Raw genomic sequence first — 23,612 nt, forward strand, 5'->3', positions numbered from 1 at the left:
TCTATCTCTGTCGCTTACAAGCTGTGTGACTGTAGGCAAATTACTTCACCTCTCTGGGCTTCCAAACCCCACCTCCAGTAGGAAAAGAAGGATGAAGAGATTTAGTCTGCGCAGGTGCTGTCTAGAGACTGAGACTATTTCAAGTAGTAGCACACAGCTCACAGCTGATACCCAGAGAATTGTTATTATTTTGTCAAGTTGACTCTGTCAGCCCTGAGATACAGAAAGAGATTGAGTACCGGGGTCAAACAATCTATCAACCAATCAAGTGACTGCTTGATCAAGTAGCCCAGCAACTGCAGAGTCTCCAAAGTGTAGAGGTCAAGATGCCACATGGACCGAGGAAGACTGGCTATGAATGACACAACAGTCCCTCAAGGTGACAGGAGCCTGCGTGCCCTCCACTCTTATTCCACCCCAGTTTTCCCCGGGGCAGTGCCCAGAACAGGACATGTTACACAAGGCTGACACCCCCAAATGCAGGACGGATGGTGGTTGGAGACAAGGGCCCAAGAGCCAGCCTGCCAGGCTTCAAATCCTAGCAAACACCGGAGACCTTGCCGAGACTCTTTTTCCTCTTGTAATGGATGGGAAAGTTCTCCAAGAAGTTAAACAAAGTTGAATACAGTTCTTTGAAAAGTTAAACACAGAATTACCACATGACCATGCAAATCCACTCCTAGGTACATGCCCAAAAGAAATGAAAACAGGTGTCCAAACAAATACTTGTACACACATGTTCAGAGAAGCAATATTGACCACAGCCAAAAGGTAGAAAAAAACCCAGATATCCACCAAGAGACAAATGTATAAACAAATGTGGTCCGTCCGTGCAACGGAACATTATCCATCCATAAAGGGGGTGAAGGGCTGACATGGCCACCATGTGGACAAGTCTCATAAACAAGATGCTCAGTGGAAGAAATCAGTCAAAGAGGCCATACATGGTTGGTTCCGTTTATATGAAATGTCCAGAACAGGCCAATCCAGAGAGAGAGAAAGCAGATTGGTGGTTACTTAGGGCTTGGGAAGAGGGGGAAAGGGAAATGGGTGCGAATGGGGTCATCTTTTGGGATGATGAGGCGGAAGGTGAACAACAATATACCCGATGCCACAAAATTATCTGCTTTATAATGGATATTATTATGTTATATGGATCTCATATCAATGAATTGCTATGCTAAGTCACTTCAGTCATGTCCGACTCTGTGTGACCCCATAGACGGCAGCCCACCAGGCTCCGCCATCCCTGGGATTCTCCAAGCAAGAACACTGGAGTGCGTTGCCATTTCCTTCTCAAATGCATGAAAGTGAAAAGTGAAAATGAAGTCGCTCAGTTGTGTCTGACTCTTAGCGACCCCATGGACTGCAGCCTACCAGGCTCCTCTGTCCATGGATTTTCCAGGCAAGAGTACTGGAGTGGGGTGCCATTGCCTTCTCCAATCAATGAATTACTTCCCCCCCAAAAAACCCACAGTTCCTCAGACTCTTCTGTCAGTAGCTGGCAGCAGACAGCAGGAGCCTGGGGAGCACTGCTTCAAATGATAGTGATGCTGGGAGGTGGGGAGGGGGCGGCGGAGCACAGAGCTCTCTCTAATCACCACTCAAACGACAGAGACCACTGGTTCAGTCTCTCCATGAAGCCTCTTCCACCACTTACCGCATCTCCAGTCCGCTCAAGAGCCAGCCACACCCTCTCTCCAATCCCATCAAACGGGAAATTTACATGAGTAATAAAAAGTTGCCGCCTTGACACTGATCTCAGAGAAAAGAAAAAAAATCCTTTACATCTGTATTAATTTTCCTTCCCAGGTTTTAACTGAAGAGACGAAACAGCATCACGAGGGAAATAAAACCTGCCTTTGTGTGTCTGAGGGCCATGTGGCTTCATTAGAAATTACATTAGTTCCTCATTAAGCAACAATAATAATGTAGAGTTGGAATCAATAAAAAAAAAAGGCTTTGCCCCAAGGTATAGATCCGTTTTGTTCAATTATATTCTTATAAGTCCAAGCTCTGGTGGCTTGAACGCTAAAAAAAATGTGGCAGGGGTAATGCTGGAAGACAGAGGAAAGGGCAAGATTCCTGACAATTACTCTCATTGTTCCTAAAGAGAAGCCACCTAACCACCCACCTAGAGCGCATACATCAAGGGCGCAAGTAAGCGGCATCTCACCAGCCTTCCCTGATCAATCAGTAGTAACTGTTCTCTGGAAGGGTTGAATTGTGCTGTAGATGATTAGAGATGTCTGCCTTGAGCATGGGATTGGACATCTGCGCCTGGTAACAAGGTTAAAAAAAATGATAGGCTCTGAGCGCTGGCAGTGCCCACCCGCCTCCTTAGCCACGCCCACTGCATGGCTGGGCTGGGTTTGCACAGTAATAGAAAACAAGAGACGTGTTTAGCTCTTTCCTTTCCACCAGACTTAACAGCAATCCTAAGTCAGGACAAAATGAGTACTTACCTGACCCTCGACCAGGCTGTACGGCAGGGACGGTAGATCCTGCATAGAAAAAGACAAAGACAAGAAACGTTGAGTTTTGCATTGAAAACAACTGCTTTTCCTTTGTTTTTCTTTTTAAAGATTTTTTGATATGGAACATCTTTAAAGTCTTTACTGAATTTGTTACCGTATTGCTTCTGTTTTATGGTTTGGTGTTTTGGCCCCGAGGCATGTAGGATTTTTAGCTCCCTGACCAGGGATTGAGCCCTCACCCCTCACACTGGAAGGCGAAGTCTTAACCACTGGACCACCAGGGAGGTCCCTCCCTTGTTTTTCTCTTAGACAAAATAACTACATTCCTTGGAAAGAAATATTTGATCAATTCATTCCCAAGATACTGATGTGGTGCCTAACACATGCCAGATGCCACTGCTGGCTCCATGTCTTTCACAATAAACAGGATGGCAGGCCCCTGCCACCAGGTGGGAGAGAGGAAGAAGGACATAGCAAATAAGGAAGGTAATAAATTACCAAAAGTGAAGATAATGTCAGGTAGTGAAAAGTCCAACAATGGTTAAAAAAACAATGGGATGGAGAATGACAGGCGCTATTTTATGCTGAGGGTGAGAGAGGGCTGAGAAGCAGGCGGCGAGGAGCTGGACACATCTGGAGCAGGTATGTTCAGTGCAGGAACATCAGGTGCAAAGGCCCCGGGGCAGGCAGGAGTGGACAGGGGCAGGAAGGCTGGAGTCTCTGGGGACGGTCAGACATCAGAGAGGCAGGCAGGGGCCAGATCACGTCTGGCCTTGAAGGTCAACACATGGAATTTGGTCTTTTTTCTAAGCAGTTCAGTTGACTGTAAGCACACTTTCACAGAACAAAAAGCCACACCCTACTTGGGAGCCCCAAAGAGTCCCCATGCTTCTGACTGACTCACGCACATGCTCCACTTGTTCTCAGAATGCCAGGCCAGCTCCCAGCACAGGAGGGGTCCCAGCTGAGATGAAAGGGAAAAGTCGAGTTGCAAGGACACTTTGTGAAATGCAAACCCCAGGGCCAGCCTGCCCCCGAGCCCAGGACATCACTGTCCATGCCAAGTAAACCTTCCCTCCCTTCCTCTCTCCCTCTGCCCTTGGCTCGTGTTTCCACCTTATTTCCTATTGGTCCAGATGGTCTCCCAATGAAAAGGAGAGAAGACACTACGTCCTCCCCTTTTCCCCACGTGAAATCCAGATCAAGCCCCTTCATCACACGCCTGTGACCTCCACCAGCACCTCAGACTCACAGAAGAGAAGCAAGAGAACCCCTTTCCTGGACTCTGCTGGACAAAAGAAAATGCCCTGGCACTGGCTAGTCCCAGTCCCCAGGCTTCAGGCCCAACAAGCTGTGGGGAGCTTAACCAAGCCAGTACCTTAAAGACAAAGAGAGGGGACGTTCAGTCCAAGGTCTCGGGTACAGCAGAGCTCTTCTCACAGCCACTGAGAAGATAACATTCCACTGTGACCTCCCACCCACCCCTGCTGAACTCCAGGCTCCCCTCCTACTTCACTGGGTGGTCGTGGGGATTAAATACCACACACCCAGTCCACAGAGGGCACTCTTCAAAGATCCCAGTCTCAAGAGATGCTATCAGCCCGGACCAACGTTTTTTGCCATAAGCATCTTTGCCGCAAGCGTTTTCACCACAAACGTTTTCACTGCAAAACTAATTGACCATGAAGCGATTTGCTGTAAAAGATAAAATAACAAAAAACTAAAGAGGGACGTTAAAAAGGACATAACGAAACAAGAAAAAATGAGTAACAAAATTTAAGAATTTATTGTGAAATACAAAATATTTGCACACATGTATAAAATGCATGTAGATCCATACGATAGAACATTATTCATCCATAAAAAGGACACGTGACGGCCTTTGCACTGACATGTATGGATCTAGAGCTTATCACACTGAGTGAAGTAAGTCAGGCAGAGAAAGACAAATATCAGACGGTATCCTTACATGTGGCGTCTAAAAACACTGGTACAACTGAACGTATTTACAAAACAGAAATAGCGTCACAGATATAGAAAACAAACTTACAGTTACCAAGGGGGCAAGGGGCAGGGAGAGGGGTAAACTGGGAGACTGGATTGAAATATGCACACAATACTATATACGCTATATATAAAACAGATAACAGGAAGCACAGGGGACTCCATTCAGTGCTCTGTAATGACCTGTGTGGGGAAAGAATCTGAAAAAAAAAGTGGATATACGTATCAGTTCAGTTCAGTTCAGTCGCTCAGTCGTGTCCGACTCTCTGCGACCCCATGAATCGCAGCACGCCAGGCCTCCCTGTCCATCACCAACTCCCGGAGTTCACTCAGACTCACGTCCATCGAGTCAGTGATGCCATCCAGCCATCTCATCCTCTGTCGTCCCCTTCTCCTCCTGCCCCCAATCCCTCCCAGCATCAGAGTCTTTTATAACTAAATCACTTTGCTATACAGCAGAACCTAACACAACATCGTAAATCAACTATACACTAAAAAATTAATTTAAAAAATAAAATTCATGCAGATTCACAGCGATACTGGACAAATAACCGAGAGTGATCAGGTTCAGACCCCAGGATTTGCTGCTGTTGTTCATTTGCTAAGTTTGCTCAAACTCATGTCCATTGAGTCAGTGATGCCATCCAACTGTCTCATCCTCTGTTGTCCCCTTCTCCTCCTGCCCTCAATCTTTCCCAGCATCAGGGTCTTTTTCAGTGAGTCAGCTCTTTGCATCAGGTGGCCAAAGTATTGGAGCTTCAGCTTTGGCATCAGTACCCCAATGAATATTCAGGTTGGTCAAAATGAATATCCTACAGCAGTTGTTTTTCTGAGTGTTGGTCATCTCGGTTTGCCATGATGTGGTTTTAAAGACATCTGATGCATATTGGAGAGGGTATCCATTCCCTTCTCCAGGAGATCTTCCTGCCCCAGGGAGTGAACCCAGGTTTCTTGCATTGCAGGCAAATGCTTTACTACCTGAGCCACCAGGGGAGCCCAAAGGCCAGGATGCATGCTTGTAACTAAACCATGAGTCACTGCTGTTTCTTCTTGGCAGACTGACATGTGTCCACTGGCGCACATTCCAAGTTCTACTGGAAACATGGGATCAACTCTGGTCCTTCAAATCACAAAAGGATTTGCAAACTAGTGTTACCATTTTCTAGTATAATATGTGACTTGGCTTTGCATTATTTCACACTTACAGTAAGTTTTATCTATCAAGTATTTTCTATCAAGTCGATGTACATATTTGTCACCATTCACTGTTTTAAGACAACCGTCTACTCATCACTGTTTAGACCATCATGAGGGCTGAGATTGACGAAAGACAAAAATGGGCGGCCTGCGTCAATGGAGAAATGAAACCAACTGTTAACCAGTTATTTTATCCTTTATGGCAAAATTTCCCTACAGCCAACTAGTTATGGGCAAAAATGTTTGCAGCAAAGGTGTTTACAGCAATGAAGACTTAGGACAAAAATACCCAGAACTGCTATGAGTATTTATTATCACCGTTGGTCAAGTTCACACACCACAGATTAACAATGAACATGGGGGAGGACCAGTCAGCACAGATCGTCCACATGAAAAGAAATCTTTGGGGACATGACAGAGCTACAGCTACAGTCTGGAAGCAGGTAACTCACAGAATAAATGTTGAGCTGTTTTTCCTACCCCTCCCAAAGACTGTTAGACCAGGCAGGACTCTGGTGTTTTTCTCTCCCGTTTGCAAAGTACAAACAAGAGGGCTCGTCCTGCCTGCCTGTGTGGAAAGGCACAGACGGGGCAGGTCGCCTGCCTTCTCCCCCATCGGTGCCTGGTCCAGGGTGCAGGCTCAGGTGGGTCTCTGACCTCGGCTTACAAGGGAGGCGCTCGGCGAGAGGGCAGGGGTAAGGTGGAGCCCAGGGTCTATGTGTAATGGGGCGAACCAACACAGACCTCTCTCCTGGGGTCTCAGAACCAAGCCCTGTGCCTACTCTGTCCAACCTCCCTCCCTGTATCTTCAAGCCCTCCTTCTACACCTCCTCCTTCTCTGGGCCCTTCTCTTCCTTACCCCCTCACCTCCATTAGACACTGTAAAAGCTGGGTTCTCTTTCCTTTTTTCCGTCTTCCCACCAGAACTATGCACGATATTGGAGACACAACGAGAAGCACAAGTGGACACGGTCCCCGAGGGCACCCAGAGTCAGGGAGGAGGAGCAGACAGGAACTCGGGAATCACAAACACAAGAGAGGCCACAGCTCTGCAGAAGAGCTCATGGGGGCTCCCACCTTCTCACTTACTCCTCAGTGCCCACCACCCCCTCCCACCCAAACAGCTTCACCACACAGCCCAGGACCCTCATCCCCTCTCACCTTCCGTAAACCCTCTGTAGTGAGTCTTAAAGCTCCATCTGTCTCCTCTCTGACATCCTTTCCCAACGCCCTTCATCCTTCGGGCTCCACTTCCTACCCTATCCAGGGAACTCCAGCGTCCTCTAGGACTCACCTCTGCAAGCACACAACGCCCCCTCCCTTGGAAGCACTTATGGTCCCACCCAGACCGCAGCCCCCACCTTCTCCAGGACCCAGTGTGCGTGTCTGGTCATGGCTGCTGTCCTGAGCTCCAGACCCAACAAACTGGCTGTCCTCTTGCTCTGTCCACACAGGCATCCCACTGACATTTCAACATCACACGGGCCAAGCTATGCGCGCCTCGTTTCACCAGCTGCGCCTCTTCCATCTCCCGGGTGGGAGAAGCACATCCCAGTTCTGCCAGCCCACGGAGCCCAAAGCCGGGGTGCCTCCTCTCACTCAGCCCCATGTTCAGTTCCTCTTGATCCACAGCAGCTGTGTCTCTTGCACTGCGCCCTCCTCCCTGGTCTGGTTACCGCATAATAACTGCATAATAATAGATGCTTCTGGAAAAGTCTCTTTGTGCTACTGAAAACCGCTTGGCTGAAAGCAAAGGACCAGCAGGACCATTTGGTCAAAATGAATATTCTACTGCAGTTGTTTTTTTCTGAGTGTTGGTCATCTCATTGTGCCGTGATGTGGTTTTAAAGACTTATTATGCCTCTTTAGCCACTAGGAGCTGTTTAGTCCCCCATAATCGGAGTTTCATTTTATTTTGTTTGTTTAAGAAATCAAGACCTAGTATTGCCAGGCTCGGCTGTAACTAATGGCAGACACTGGGCAATGAAAAGAAAGAGTCTCCTATAAAAATCTCATTTATAGCATTCATCTAGATAGCCTCACATAACAGTCCCTTGAAAAGCAATGTATGTGCTGCCCCTGTGAAAATCCATTTTGCAGCGTGTGTGATCCTGGAAAGGTAGGGTGTCCGTCGAATCTATACAAATCAAAATCAATGTGATTTTCCTACCATTCTTTTCTGAATTATAAATTAAGAAAGCCCCCTACTATTCACCAAGCTCACCCCTGAAAAAAAAAACAATACAAATTAGACATGTTATTCTTCTGGTCTTTTCCCTAAACTTGCTCAAATATATCTACCTATGCATACATATACAGATGCCCACAATGTACACTTTTTAATTTAAAAACATGGGTTGGTGCTATAGATGCTGAACTACATAGTTGCTTTTTATAAACTTAACAATAGAGTATGAAAATTTTTTCCAGACAACTCACGTAGGATGGAGTTTCTTGATTGCAGCACTGTTGAAAATTTGGACGGGAAAAGTCTTTGTGGTGCAGGGCTGGGCGGTCATGTGCATTGTAGGATAAAGCTGTTAACCACTGTTAACAACAACGGTTATTAACAACACCCCTGGCCTCTACCCACTAGATGCCAGGACCACATCCTCTCCCCCAAAGGCGACAACCAAAAATGTCTCCAGACACAGCCAAGGGTCCCCCGCAAGGGGATCACCAGCTGAGAACCCCCGGCATGGAGCCATCACTTCCTTTTTTAGCAACTGCGTAGCATTCTGTTCTACGAATGTACTATCGTTTATATACTTATTCTTCAGGGCTTTCTAGGTGGCACTAGTGGTAAAGAACCCGCCTGCCAATGCAGGAGACATAAGAGATGTGGGTTTGACCCCTGGGTTGGCAAGAAGAGCATGGCAACCCACTCCAGTACTCTTGCCTGGAGAATCCCACAGACAGAACAGCCCAGGGGGCTACAGTCCATGGGGTCACAAAGAGTCTGACACGACTGAAGTGACTTAGCACGCATACATGCCTATCCATCAACATTCAACATCTACTTTAAAGGAGTCAGAGGGACTTGATGGTTAAAAAAATATTACAGCATATAAAGAGTCATTGTACTTTATCCTTCTCATAAAATCTGCACAGCTGTGCATCTGGGTTTGTTTAAAACAGACAGGTACTCTGTGTGCATTAGGCAGCTCTATGAGTTTCTTTTATGTTTGTTTCTATGATGTAGGCGTTGACAGAATTCCACCCTATGTCAGAAAGAGACGGGTGATCTTCCAAGCCGTGATGGCGTGGGGAAGCGACGCTCTCATCCACGGTTGGTGGGAGGGCAGCCATCGGTACCAGCTTTCGGGTGGCTGAGCAATCAGGCAAAACAGATCAAGAGCCATCACTGTGTCTAAGTATCTATTTCTTGTTCAGCAAAATTAGGTGGACAGCCACGGTCAGCCCCTCCTCTTCTCTTTAGCCTGGATGAACTCAGTAAGGCTAGATGGCTCTCAAAGATAAATGCCTGGCTCTTCTCAGAAAGACAATTAATGAGCTCCGAGACTGCTTAAACGGAGATGAAATGTGAGATTAACAGACGCAGGGCCATCTATCCACCCTGCCACCAGGTTCTCTCCTTCTCCCCGCGCTGTTTCATTAGACACCGCCAAGGAAATCCACTGAACGCACCGTGGCTATCCGGTCTATTTTTGAGATAATTACAAGGCGCGGGCTTGGATCCACTTAGAGGCAGAAATATGGGACAGAGAAGGATTAAGGTGAACTCTACCCCTTTCTGCTCCACTGAAGATACCCCCACAGGCTTTAAACGGAAGAGAAAACCACATGAAACTTTCGTCAGAGCCTGGTTGGCTGCTGCGGGAGCTGTAGGGCCCACAGTTCTGATTCTGAGCAGCACCCAGTGCAGTAATGAGGTACTGTCCCCCGCTGCAGGCTCGTCTCCCCACCTACCCCCCTACTCGCCCATCTGGGGGTGGAAGGAAGTGGTGAAGGAAGGAGTGGGGAATGAAAGAGAGAAGGGAAGAGGGGGAGAGAGGGGCAGAGGGCAGTGCAGAGCAGGATCCTGGTATCTAATGATCACACCACTCTCTCTCGGGAAGCTCAGAGGTCACTCCTCCACGCAACTGGACCTATCCTCTGCTCTCATGACCCTGCAAACAGGAAGACCAGGACGAGGTGAAGTCACCTCTGAGCCAGCCTACCATCTCCTGTTTCCTGCCCAGCCTGCCATCTCCTAGAAGGCACAGCAAGAATGCAAACCTGCAGGAAAGAACCGGGCTTGCTTGCATCATCTCCATCCATCCCCCGCACCACAACCCAGCAGAGCATTTCTGCAGACACTTCTTCCATGTCGCCCATTTCATGAGCAGAATTTCCACCTTGACATCCGAGCGTGTCCTTGACTCCCCGCCCTGATGACGAAAACAATGACACTGGGACACGGAGCAACAATACTCATAACAGCTGCTACACTATACCCACATAAGGGGCTTCCCTTGTGGCTTAGCTGGTAAAGAATCTGCCTGCAATGCGGGAGACCTGGGTTTGATCCCTGGGTTGGGAAGATCCCCTGGAGAAGGAAAAGGCTACCCATTCCAGCATTCTGGCCTGGAGAATTCCATGAACTATACAGTCCATGGGGTCGCAAAGAGTCGGACACAACTGAGCGACTTTCACACGATACCCACTTTGCTCCTGCAGCAGGATTAGAACCTGGATTGAACTTGGTGCTTTTCCTTGATGCCTTTCCTTATATAAGACTTTCCATCAATCAGAGGCCTCTTCCTTGCATCCAGGAAGATTAGGGTTACTTTAGCAGGAGCGAAAAGAAAAAGAAACAGTACTCAGTCTTTCTGATATCCAAAGGCAGCTGCCAAGCCAAAGCCTACAGAACAATCTTGCCCCTTTGAGGGAGGTCACATAACCCAAGATAAGGAGCCCCAGCAACACCTGGAAAGAGCCTTCCACGAACAGCTGCCCCAGGACCGTTGGTGGTCCAGAAGGACTCCTACTGCCCCGACGGAACCTCTCCATGTGCCCCTCACTTTCACAGGTGCCCCTCTTTCTTCAAAGGAGATTTATAGACCCTTTAAAAGATGGACAGGGGTGAGGAAGAGAAGTGGTAATGCTGCGGAGAGAACAGGGGCAACCCCCACCCACCCCCCTATCAAACATGAATTAAAATATTTAACCCTCACAAAAAGACCACATGGAAGGTGAATATTATTATTGTGTCTGATTCACAGAGCATGAAAACAGAGAAGTAAAAGGTCTCAGGGTCCCCGTGGTTGGTGAGCTGGGATTCAAACCTGCTTCATCTAATTCCAGGTCCTCTCTCATTCCCAGATTCTTTCACATACATGAAAGGTCATGCTTGGCCTTGTGCAGAAGGACACACGCTTGCCCTCAGGCAACTTCCAAGTGACTCAGGAAAGCAAAAAAAAAAAAAAAAATTATTTAAGCAGAAGTGGAATATCATAACAGGCAAGGAACAGAACACTCCAGATGAGGGAAGAAAGCCTGTCAACTAAGTCTCCTGAAAAGCAGATGCCAAGGGGGTGTCAGGCGTGCAAAAGACTTACTGGGGAGTAACATCTGAGTGGGAGCTCAATAGTGTCCTCCCCAAAAAAATATGTTCAAGTCCAATCCCCTAGAACCTGTGCATGTAACTTATTTGGGAAACGGTCTTTGCAGATGTAATCAAGGTAAGATGAGGTCACACTGGACTAGGGGGCCCTACATCCAAAGACAGGCTTCCCTAGTGGCTCAAATGGTAAAGAATTCACCTGCAATGCAGGAGACCTGGGTTCGATCCGTGGGTTGGGAAGATCCCCTGGAAAAGAAAAAGAAACCCACTCCAATATTCTTGCCTGGAAAATCCCATGGACAGAGGAGCCTGGCGGGCTACGCTCCAGGGGCTGCAAAGAGTTGGACACGATGGAGTGACTAACACACAAATCCAAAGACAGTGTTCATAGGAGAGAAAAGGAAGGTTTGAGACAGAACAGACTCCGAGAAGAGGATGATGTGAAGACAGAGGCAGAGACTGGAGTGACGAAGCCACAAGCCAAGGAAGGCCTGGAGCCACAGAAGCTGGAAGAGACAGGTGGGGTCCCTCTCAGAGCCTTCAAGGGAGTACAGCCCCCTGGACTTTGGACTTCCGGCCTCCAGAAGCATGAGAGGAAAAAATTCTGCTGCTTTAAGGCACCCAGTTCATCATCAGTTTTTACTGCAACCACAGGACACTGACACAGCTGTGAGAGGAGAAGGCAGGAGGCAGCATTGGACAAAGGAAGCTGTCAGGCCGGGCTGCAGACCCGACAGTTTCTGGCTGCTCACCGGGGACTCCAGACTCAAGTGCCCCTTAGAGGAGTCCTGTGTCGGGCAGAAACGGCCAGGCCCTAGGCCCACAGCCATGCAGTCAACGGCTGGGACCGGGCAGAGCAAGGCAGCTCAGGGGCTGAGGCGGCCCCAGGGTGTTGACGCTGGAGGCTGTCATCTGTCCACACTGCTCAGAGCTAGGTTCAGTCCCTTCTCAAAGGGAGGGTTCTGCGTCTGCCATAGCATGGACACGGAAAGGACAGCATCCCAGTTCCACTCCACTTTTAAATCCCTCAGTGTGCGGCCCTACAAGTAAGAGAGCCCCAACTTGGAAGGAATCATCCTCTGTTCTGTCACCTGGCTGCCTCATTCCTTTGTTCATTCATTCACTTGTTCACTCATTCATTCATTCATTCCTTCACTCACACATTCATTCATTCACTCACTCATTCCTTCACTGCACCACTATTTCCTGGGGCCTGCTGTGTCCTGGCACTGTGCTTGGTGAACTGGCAATCCACAGGAGCCAGGGGCACTTCCTGAACTCTGGGGCTTGCATCCAAGTTGGAGACACAGAGCACCTAAAAAGTGCTATTAGGTGAGGTTGGAGGGACAAGTGGGTCTAAATTCCACCATGTTCCCTTGTTCTTAGGAGTAAAGACAACCAAAATTTAAAATTCCTTAAAATCCTTGAGTCCATTTTTATTAACATCAACCTGTAAGCTCCTCCTTCAAGAAAGAGCAAAGGATCATAGTTAAGAAAGTGATCACTCTGCCCATGATCACCCCACCAAGACTATGAGTCCCTGTGCACATCTCCCAACCTCTCTGAGACTCACCTGTGTGAGGTAGAACAATAAACATACCTGTTTCATTGGTCTCTAAGGAAATGAAATGAGATAATCCATGCAAATCCCTTAGGACAATACATGGTAAATAATGTTGTTTAGTCTCTAAGTCATGTCCAACTCTTTTGCAAACCCATGGACTGTAGCCCACCAGGCTTCTCTGTGCATAGGATTTTCCAGGCAAGAATACTTGTGTGGGCTACCATTTCCTTCTCCAGGGAATCTTCCCAACCCAGGGATCAAACCTGCATCTCCTGCATTGGCAGGTGGATTCTTTACCACTGAGCCACCAGGGAAGCCCTTGGTAAATAATAGGTGCACAGTAAATTATATATCCCCTGCTCCTCTCCTCTCCTCTCTCCTCCTCTCCTCTCTCCTCCTCTCCTCTCTTCTCTCCTCCTCTCCTCTCTTCTCTCCTCCTCTCCTCTCTTCTCTCCTCCTCTCTTCTCTTCTCCCCTCCTCTCCTCTCTTCTCCCCTCCTCTCCTCTCTTCTCTCCTCCTCTCCTCTCTTCTCTCCTCCTCTCTTCTCTTCCCTCCTCCTCTCCTCTCTTCCCTCCTCCTCTCCTCTCCTCCTCTCCTCTCCTCTCTCCTCCTCTCCTCTCTTCCCCCCTCCTCTCCTCTCTTCTCCCCTCCTCTCCTCTCTTCTCCCCTCCTCTCCTCTCTTCCCCCCTCCTCTCCTCTCTTCCCCCCTCCTCTCCTCTCTTCCCCCTCCTCTCCTCTCTTCCCCCCTCCTCTCCTCTCTTCCCCCTCCTCTCCTCTCTTCCCCCCTCCTCTCCTCTCTTCCCCCTCCTCTCCTCTCTTCCCCCCTCCTCTCCTCTCTTCCCCCCTCCTCTCCTCTCTTCCCCCCTCCTCTCCTCTCTTCCCTCCTCCTCTCCTCTCTTCCCTCCTCCTCTCCTCTCTTCCCTCCTCCTCTCCTCTCCTCTCCCCTCCTCTCCTCTCTTCTCCTCTCCTCTCCTCTCTTCTCTCCTCCTCTCCTCTCTTCTCTCCTCCTCTCCTCTTCTCTCCTCTCCTCTCTTCTCCCCTCCTCTCCTCTCTTCTCCCCTCCTCTCCTCTCTTCTCCCCTCCTCTCCTCTCTTCTCCCCTCCTCTCCTCTCTTCTCCCCTCCTCTCCTCTCTTCTCCTCTCCTCTCCTCTCTTCTCTCCTCCTCTCTTCTCTTCTCCTCTCCTCTCCTCTCTTCTCTCCTCCTCTCTTCTCTTCTCTCCTCCTCTCCTCTCTTCTCCTCTCCTCTCTTCTCTCCTCGTCTCCTCTCTTCTCTCCTCCTCTCCTCTCTTCTCTCCTCCTCTCCTCTCTTCTCTCCTCCTCTCCTCTCTTCTCCTCTCCTCTCCTCTCTTCTCCCCTCCTCTCCTCTCTTCTCTCCTCCTCTCCTCTCTTCCCTCCTCCTCTCCTCTCCTCCTCTCCTCTCCTCCTCTCTCTCCTCTCTCCTCCTGCCATCAGACACCAACTATCCCTGTGCAGCACTGCCCTGCTAGCCACACCACCCATCTGCGATCCCCTGTGGACTCTCGCCTTTCCCCTTGTTCCTATGGACTCTAATAAATCAACAGTGACACAGAGAGCAACCACACACAGTCGGCACATGCTGGGATGTTGTGCTAAACCCTTTATAATCCAACTTCGAGGAAGAGCATCTACTATTCAATTTTTAAAATGCAATATATATTTAATGCAATATTAATATTTAACTCACTTAATGCAATATTTAATTTGATCTCTAATGCAAATAAAAACAGTAAACAGATTTATTAATGATTTACACAAGCGTTTGCCTATTCTGTTTTTAAAGTGTTTTTCCGCCTAGAAGACAACTTTCTACCCCTGAGGAATTAAATATGGAAGGGCTTTCGAGCTAGTTCTTGTTCGTGGGTGGGAGTTGTCATCTCGTAAGTGAGCTTGGTCAGCAAGCAGCAGCCGAGGCTCTCACATACTCTCACAGTTAATGAGGTATCCTCTGTGGTGGGCGCTGGGCTGAGCTCTGGTTGAGAGACAGAAGGGGGCACATGCTCTCAGAGGACAAAACAGAGTAGGTCTACTTCTTCCACAACCTTTCAAATCTGTTCCCCAAAATAAATGTAACCCGCAAAAGGTGCCAAAGGTCATGACAGACAAAGTGAGCTTCACTCGGTCTCATCCTACCTGAGCCAAACAACCCACCACAATGTTGAAATAACCCAAACGTCCAACGACAGGGGACAGGTTAAGTGAAGTATATCACAGTCATACAATTCAACATTATGTAACCTTTGGAAATCATGCTCCAATGTTATGTTTAATGACATGAAGAAATGGGCTTATGCATTACATCTTTTAAGCATCAGAGTACATAGAATCGGAGAAGGCAATGGCACCCCACTCCAGTACTCTTGCTTGGAAAATCCCATGGACAGAGGAGCCTTGTGGGCTGCAGTCCACGGGGTTGTGAAGAGTCAGACACAACTGAGCGACTTCACTTTCACTTTTCACTTTCATGCATTGGAGAAGGAAATGGCAACCCACTCCAGTGTTCTTGCCTGGAGAATCCAGGGACGGGGGAGCCTGATGGGCTGCCGTCTATGGGGTCACACAGAGTCAGACACGACTGAAGCAACTTAGCAGCAGCAGCAGCAGCAGTACATAGAATAATCTGCTTGTTTTAAGCACATGGTTGCAGTTTTTTTAGTGACATGTGCCACAAAATTAACATTTGTTTTCTGTTCATTTTCAATTTCTTTTATATTTTGCTATAGTCTCCATTTTTCCCACAGTGCATATTTATTGCTTTGGTATTCACAACATTATAAACATAAACAAAACTTATTTCATCCAAATAATACCTAATGAAAACCCTAGAAGCTTTGGGCTAATGCTATGAATTGTTCTCCCTAATGTGAGTGGCAAAGTCAAGGGCTAATTACTTTCCAAGACCAGTAGCCTTTATTTTAAGGACTTATTTCTCAAGACCAGGGCTCTCTGGCCAAGCGCCCTAAACCCTCATCTCTAGAATGCATCTAAGAAAATTTCTGCAGTATTGAAGGTGTCACTGGGCTTCTTCCAGATGCCTGTATTAAACTGGGCAAGGACATAGCTCGATTAAAGAATAAATGATATCATTTGGGGGAAAGCTGGCAGTAAATATAAAAAATCCAGGACAATCTTTCCAGCCGGCAAAAGGGCACTCAAAGTAAGAAAGGACACGGGTGAACTCCAGATTGTTATCAGAACATTATGTTTGTTTCAGAGTAAAAATGAAGCCAATGGTGACTGAAATCCTTTTGTTAAAATCTCAGAAACGCCGAAGAGAAGAAAGAAGGAGAGTGCAACAAATTAGGAGTTTGGGATTAATAGATACAAACTACTATAGATAAGCAACAGGATTTGCTGTCTGGCAAGAAGAATTATAGCCATTATCTTATAATAATCTGCAACAAAGTATAACCTACAAAAATACTTAATCACTGTGCTATACACCTGAAGCTAACATAATACTATAAATCAAATATACTTCGATTTTTTAAATCTCAGAAATATTTAAGGTGGTGCCTCCTAGACCATTTCAGTTGAACAAAACCCCATCTGAGGCTCTTAAGGAGGTACTGGAAGACAACCTAGTTGTCTGGTTGTCTTGGTTTTCTGAGGATATTAAGTGTGCTATTCCACAGAGGCCCTCCAGGGGGCCCAAGGACAGAGGACTCATCTCAAAGAGATGGGAGTGCCATTGTTCAAATGACATAGACAATGAATTGACACATAAGAAATCCACAGAGTCTTAAAAGGACTTATACAAGCTTGGACTAAAAAGAACTGAGATAGTGCTAATAAAATGAGTCCTTCAAATCCCCAAGGGGTTCCCTGGTGGCTTAGATGGTAAAGAGTCTGCCTGCAGTGTGGGAGACCCAGGTTTGATCCCTGCATCAGGAAGATCCCCTGGAGAAGGAAATAGCAACCCACTCCAGTATTCATGCCTGGAAAATACCATGACGGAGGAGCCTGGCTGGCTACAGTCCAGGGGGTTGCAAAGAGTCGGACACAACTGAGTGACTTCACTTCCACCTTCACTTTTCAGACGGCCAAACTTCTATGGGTAGAAAGAAAGTTGAAAAATCTACTCAGCTGCAAGTATAGCCTATTTCTTATGTGGGAAAAAATAGGTGACTCCAAGGTCAGAATCAAGATCTCAGAGGATGGAGCCAAAAGCCACAAAAATCATTCCCAGAGACCTGTTTTGAAACTTAGCCAAGAAATGGTCCTTTTATGCCAAGCTGAATTTCAGAATTACTAGGGCAACTGACTGCTATGTTTTCCCTTTTTTGAATGAGAACTTTCATTACAGTTATCCTACAGTTGTCTCATCATTTATTATTGGGTATAGTGGGGGAGTAGATAATTTGTCTCTTCAGTTTACAGGTCTTCAGATCTAGAGGAATTATATCCAAGGAACCCAATTCAAGGATCTTCACCCATATCTAGACCTTATATAAATTTTACGAGATCCTTGGTGTTAAGCCAAGCTTGATGGCGTAATGGAAAATAGTGTTAAGGGGTCTTGGGAGAGTCAAGTGTATTTTGCAGGTGAGATAAATGCAAATAATTTACAGCCAGATAACATACTGTTTGGGCTTTGTAAACATGACCCCAAGTCCTTTAACACCCTACTGAGATAAGGGATCTGCCTCCCCGAGTCTCTAGCCCACTGGCCAACCTTAAAGATTGTAGACTTTCCAAGCTCCATAATATGTGAGCCAATTCCTTTTAATAAACGTCTTTCGATATATTACTTATCCTACTGGTTCTGTGCAGTTCAAGTCCAAAAGCTTTCTGCTGTAGAATTCCCTCTTGCTCAGTGTAGGGTTTTGGTTCTATTCAGACCTTCAACTGATTGGATAAGGCCCACCTACATGACGGCTAGCAGTCTGATTTACTCAAAGTCCACCAATTTAAAGGTAAATATCATCTAAAAATACCCTATCTCAGGAAAGCTCAGAAGAATATTTGGCCACCTATCTGAGCACTGTGGCCCAAGTCAAGCTGACACACCAAATTAACCACCACACTGGTCCAAACCTCTAACCCAGAGGTCAGAGGTCTAATAAAATAGTTATTGTTATATGTTTCTAAGTTGAAGGTTGATTGTTATACAGCAAGGCAATATTAGAACACCCCTTGGAGACACCGCTTTAGGAAAAATCCCAGTGTTCTCCTGGCTTGCTTCAAATAATAATAAATCCTTCCTCTAAAATAAAAAATAGAACACCCCTTGATACAAACTCTTACAGAGGAAGGCATGAAGGACTTTGGCCAGGCAACTCCGTAGCTGAAACACTGGGAGTGTGCATTTCACTCTGTGAGAACACTGCATTTCACTCTAAGTGAGCAAGGACAAGGAATAAAATTCAAACTTCCCATAAAACCCAAGCTCCTCACACAGCATGGTATCACCCCAGCCCACCTCTTCAGCCCATTGCCTATGATTCTCCCTTTCACTTACCCTCCTGGAAAACACCAAACACTTCCCATTTTCTTTGAACACGATGCTCTTCCCCGCCTTTTTCCTACTTGGGAACTAAACTAAAACAGTATGATCCCTGACCACTCTATCTAAGGAAACCCCTCAGTGAGAGACGGGATAACAAGTCCCTTCCTCCGTCTGTATGAGAACTTAACCTTCAGTTAACTTCCTTACACTGTCTCCCTGGTAACCTAATTAGCTGAGATGTCAATTCTATTACCAAGCAACATTACCCAGGGTATAAATGACCTCTCACTGGTATGCTGCATCTGGCCTGGGAAGAGCTATAAATGGACTGCAAGCACCTGATGGGACGCCGTGCCTTGGACGTCACTGCTTGGTAATAAGATGCTCCTTGCAGCATTCCTGAGAGCTCTGCCTGTGGCACCGTGACAAGAGATACTGGCTTCTGTGACACAGGCATCTTCTAAGCCGGGACAGAGTCACCCCTGCCCAAGGTGGACTCATCTCCTTGCACTGGAGTGATGCTGCGTGGACCACTGAGGAGGAGGAACACCTGGTGTTGCCCTAGCAACCAGCTGGGTTTCCCATCCTTTATCTTCCTAGAGCTTGTGATGCTAAGCGTGAAGCATGGAATTCTTATGAGTCTGAATGTTTAGCTGAATCTTGGAAGACCCTTGGTTCACCTCCCCTCTCCCTTGTATTGCCTTGTATCTCCTTGTATTATTCTCTCTTGTATTGCCCTATTTTTGCTTCACCACACCTTTCACACTTAATTTACTAATTACCCATTTGTTTATTGAGAGGGAACTTGAAGAGGTCAAGGGCCATGTCCATCTTGTTCACCACTGTAAACTCAGCACTTACACGACTGCTTGTCACATAGTAGGAGCTTGATAAATACTGTATGGGTGGATGGATGGATGGACAAAATTAGGGGAGGAAGTTGCTAGAAAGTTGTAAGAGGCAAAGTAAACAGAATCCAAATTGCAGAAGGTCTTATTTGAAGTGCTCATGCACGAGCAGTGAACTACCCTAAGGACCTTGGAGAGATGCAGAAGAATTTCAGGTAAAATAGAGTAAAAGTATATGTGTATAAAATGGATGGCTAACGAGGACCTGCTGGGTAGCACAGGGAGCTCCACTTGGTACTCTGGCAATATGAAAACAGAGTGGACGTGTGTAAGCATATGGCTGAATCTGGTTGCTGTACAGCAGCCACAACACTGTAAAGCAACTATACACCAATAAAAAATTAATTTAAAAAGAAAAGTAAAAGTCTATGGCTTACATTGCAGAAAGGTCATCCTGACAGCAGTGAGGATTGGGGGAGGAGAGAAATGAGAGACTCAGGAGTGTGTATGCATGCTCCCTTAGATGTGTCCGACCCTCTGTGACCCCATGGACTACAGCCCACAAGGCTCCTCTGCCCAGGGAATTCTCCCTCTGGAGAGGGTTGCCATTTCCTTCACCAGGAGATCTTCATGACCCAGGGATTGAACCCATGTCTTTTTGCGTCTCCTGTGTTGGCAGGCAGGTTCTTTCCTGCTAGCGCCATCTGGGAGGCCTGAGACGAGAGACAGAGAACAGTTAGAGGAGTATTGTGGCTAATAGTCCTGGTCAGAGGCAGTGGGATGAGGAGGATAAAACAGTCTCAAGAGTCATTTAGGAAGCAAACTCTGGAGTACTCGGTGACCAAATTAGACATGGGAGGCAGAGAAATGGAGGAATCCAGAGTGGCCACAGAATGGACACTTATGACACTGGGCCCATGTGGTCACATTAACGTACAGAGGGACTCGGAATGGGCAACGGGTCTGGGGGTGGGAGAGACGGTGAGTTTGACCTTCCAGCAGAGATGTCAGCCAGACAGTTGGAGCCGGGAGATAGGGAAGCTGGGCGTCAGCACAGATGGAGGTAGCTGGCCTCCATTAAACCCACCCAGAAAGCGTGGAAAGTGGTATTTTAAAAGGCCAGTGACAACTCTAGGGTAGTCTGCTGCAGAAAGAAAAGCTGAAGAAAGGAGTTAGGACTATAGCCCACCAGGCTCCTCTGTCCATGGAATTTTCCAGGCAAGAATACTGGAGTGGGTTGACATTCCCTTCTCCAGGGTACCTTCCCAAGCCAGGGATCAAACCCAGGTCTCCTCCATTGCAGGCAGATTCTTCACCATCTGAGCCACCAGGGAAGCCCAAGATGGATCCTACATGGAGTCAGAGCAGACTGAAAGAAGATGCATGTCTTTGATTCCTCCTGACACTGAGCCCCTACATCTATCATGGAATTGATTTCTTTCTTAAATAATAGTCATTTCTGTTTGCATCTAATCTCTCTAGATTAGAAATTTTTTTTACCATCTTTGAGTACCCTTAAATCCTGCACATAGTAGGTACTTAATAACCTCTCCGTATCTGAACTGTCCCAAGAAGGGGAGGGGAATCACTAATTAGTTTCAATCCAGACTAATTGCTTTTCTAAACTCTCATATAAATCTGACTTTTAATAGGTTCTGAGAATCGATGTTTCATTATTTTTTGCCGCAGTGGAGTTTATCCCTGTTGATGGGTCATTACAAATCATCGCTCTCTGAGAGGTCCCCTTCCTATCTCTCATTTCCTGATCTTTCAGCAGGGTATCTGTGTTCTTGAGAGTGAAGGGGTAAAAAATTAAATGGGTCTTGGAAATTAACAACTGGGACCAACCAGACCAGAGGAAGAGACGCTTTGGTTTTCTCAAGGAGCCTACTCCAGACAGAATCCTATCACTCAAAAGGAATAAATGGAAGGCTGTATCTGCGGTCTCTGTCAAACAGATATTTTCGGTATATATCTGTCATTCAGTGAGCGCCCACTACACACCAGATGCTGGCTGAGCAATTTACGTGTGACCTCATTTAACCATCACAACAATGAGAGGCATGGACTATGGACCATAGACAATGATCAGTCCCATTTTCCAGATGGGAACACTAAAGCTCTGGGAAGCTGAGGAGCTCACGCAGGTCACGGAGCTATCACATGCCACACTCCTGCCTCACAGCCTGTCCACACTCCCACAAAGCATGCTGTGCCTCTCTGGTGCGTATGGTTCAGCTCTGAATCACTGGGGCCCCAGAGGACCCCACCTGGAAGTTGCAAGGAGTCCCAGAGGACCCCCTACACGAATGTTACCCTGGAGTAAGTATTGTGGCAAGCTTCCTCCTAACTCTGACCTCAGACAACAATCGTTTCTCTTCTCCCTGGCACCAAGATTCCCCCGTAGAACTGTTTGTGTACAGCCAAGCAAAACACTGCACCCTGGAGAGCAAAGAAAGATCTGACGCCAAAGAGGCCTCTCCCACAGTCCCCCGATTTCAACCACAGCAGGGTCTGAGCATGAAAGAACCATCAAAAGGGGAGCTCCAAACTGGCTCAGATTCTCTCAGCTGTCTACATGCCGAGGCAGAAGGAATCAACAAGCAATAAACCTGCTTCAGCCATCTCACCGGAAAAAAATGAGGGTTAGTCTCATTCAGTCATTTACAACTCTTTGCAACACCATGGAGTGTAGCCCACCAGGCTCCTCTGTCCATGGAATTCTCCAGGCAAGAACACTGGAGTGGGTAACCGTTCCCTTCTCCAGGGGGCCTTCCTGACCCAGGGATTGAACCCAGGTCTCCTGCATTGCAGGCAGATTCTTTACCATCTGATCCACCAAGGTAGCTCCCCTTCGCAAATCTCAGGGTCTGTGGATGTAATCAGGGCCCAGGGCAGTAGGCTGGCCCCTTGTTATTCCACTTTCATTTCCTTTCTGGATGAGAGTGCCAGGAGGGAGACAGCAGAAGCTGTGGTGGCTGGGGATCCAGCAGGGCCAGGTTCAAACCCTGCCTCCTACCCAAGCCTCAGCTCTCTTATCTGTGCAACAGGGTTCATTATAGTGCTCCTGCCTCCTTAGATATACGGAGCTAATGCCTGGAGGGCACATATTTATCCCGGTGCCTCGTAAGCCATGCAACCTCAGCAAAGGGTTGTTGTTGTTTAGCTGCTCAGTCGTGTCCAACTCTTTTGCGGCCTCACAGACTGCAACTACCAGGCTCCTCTGTCCGTGAGATGGGGTTTCCCTGACATGAATACTAGAGTGGGTTGCCATTTCTTTCTCCAGGGGAAACTTCCCAACCCAGGGATCGAACCCACATCTCCTACACTGGCAGGTGGATTCTTTATCACCTGGGAAGCCCAGCAAAGGGTAGCTGTTATTATCTTCACACAGATTGCAAGTACAGAACTGTGCAAAGGTGTAGATAAATTAGGGAAAAAGATGTAAAAAGCCTCCAGGTGGCCCACATGCTTCCACATATTTCCAGCTCAATGTTAGACTATATAAGGAGCACAGAACAGACCTGCCCAAATCCTGACTCTCTCCACTCTGTCCCTGTGGATCCTGGGCAAGTTACTTAACCTCTCTGAGCCTCACAGAGTTTAGGGTCTAGTGTGAGAGAAAGGTAGACAAATAATGATGCAAGTAAACGTGTAAGGAGTGTGATTACTTTCTCACGTGTGCTACTGTGGGAAAGGGAAAGAAAGCAAAATGATTGTGAGTGTACAAGATAACCGAGCAACCTGGGCATGGACTGCCAGCCCGGGTGAGGGGCAGCAGTGCCAGAGACTTCTCTGAGGAAGCTGGGGTGAGTCAGAGACGGTCAGGTAAAGAGGCTCGAGGGAGCATTTCAGGCAGAGGAAAGCCACGTGCAAAGGCCTTGTGGTGGGAGGAAAAATGGCCTGGATGCAAGTTCCAAGCTGAAATTGGAGGGGCAGACAGCAGGCAGACCCTGCCAGCTTCAGGAATGAATATCTGAAAGGGCAGAGACTTTTAGCTCTTGATTTAGCCCAGGAGCCTAGAGCCATGCCAGGCACATCAATGGAGCTCAAAAAAATATTTGCCGAACCTAAATGCCCATCAACAGAGGAATGGATAGAGAAGGTGTGGTACATATATACAATGGAATATTACTGAGCCATAAAAAGGAAGGGAACTGGGTCATTTGCAGAGATGTGGGTGGACCTAGAGACTGTCACACAGAGTGAAATAAGTCAGAAGGAGAAAAACAAACAGTGTACATTAACACATATATGTGGAATCTAGAAAAATGGTACAGATGACCTTACTTGCAAAGCAGAAATAGAGACACAGACACGGGGAACAAACATAAGATGCCAATGGGAGAAGGGTGTGGTGGATGAACTGGGAGATTGGGACTGACATATATACACGACTGATGCGTGCTTGCAGGCATCCAGCTCTTTGAGACCCTACGGACTGCAGCCCATCAGGCTCCTCCATCCATGGGATTCCTCAGGCAAGAAC

General features: G+C 47.3%; 1 protein-coding gene across 10 annotated transcripts in view; it reads right to left on the reverse strand.

Moving 5' to 3' along the window:
* RBFOX1 (RNA binding fox-1 homolog 1) overlaps nt 1-23,612 on the reverse strand; it is a 2,434,604-nt gene that overhangs the window by 2,229,520 nt on the left and 181,472 nt on the right. For all 10 annotated transcript variants that reach the window (XM_027528154.1, XM_027528150.1, XM_027528155.1 and 7 more), the window contains exon 2: nt 2,466-2,504. In XM_027528154.1, the coding sequence (XP_027383955.1) occupies nt 2,466-2,504 (39 nt within the window). The remainder of the gene's footprint in view (nt 1-2,465; nt 2,505-23,612) is intronic.

The sequence above is a fragment of the Bos indicus x Bos taurus genome, chromosome 25 (assembly GCF_003369695.1).
Source record: "Bos indicus x Bos taurus breed Angus x Brahman F1 hybrid chromosome 25, Bos_hybrid_MaternalHap_v2.0, whole genome shotgun sequence".
NCBI classification, from domain to species: Eukaryota; Metazoa; Chordata; class Mammalia; order Artiodactyla; family Bovidae; genus Bos; species Bos indicus x Bos taurus.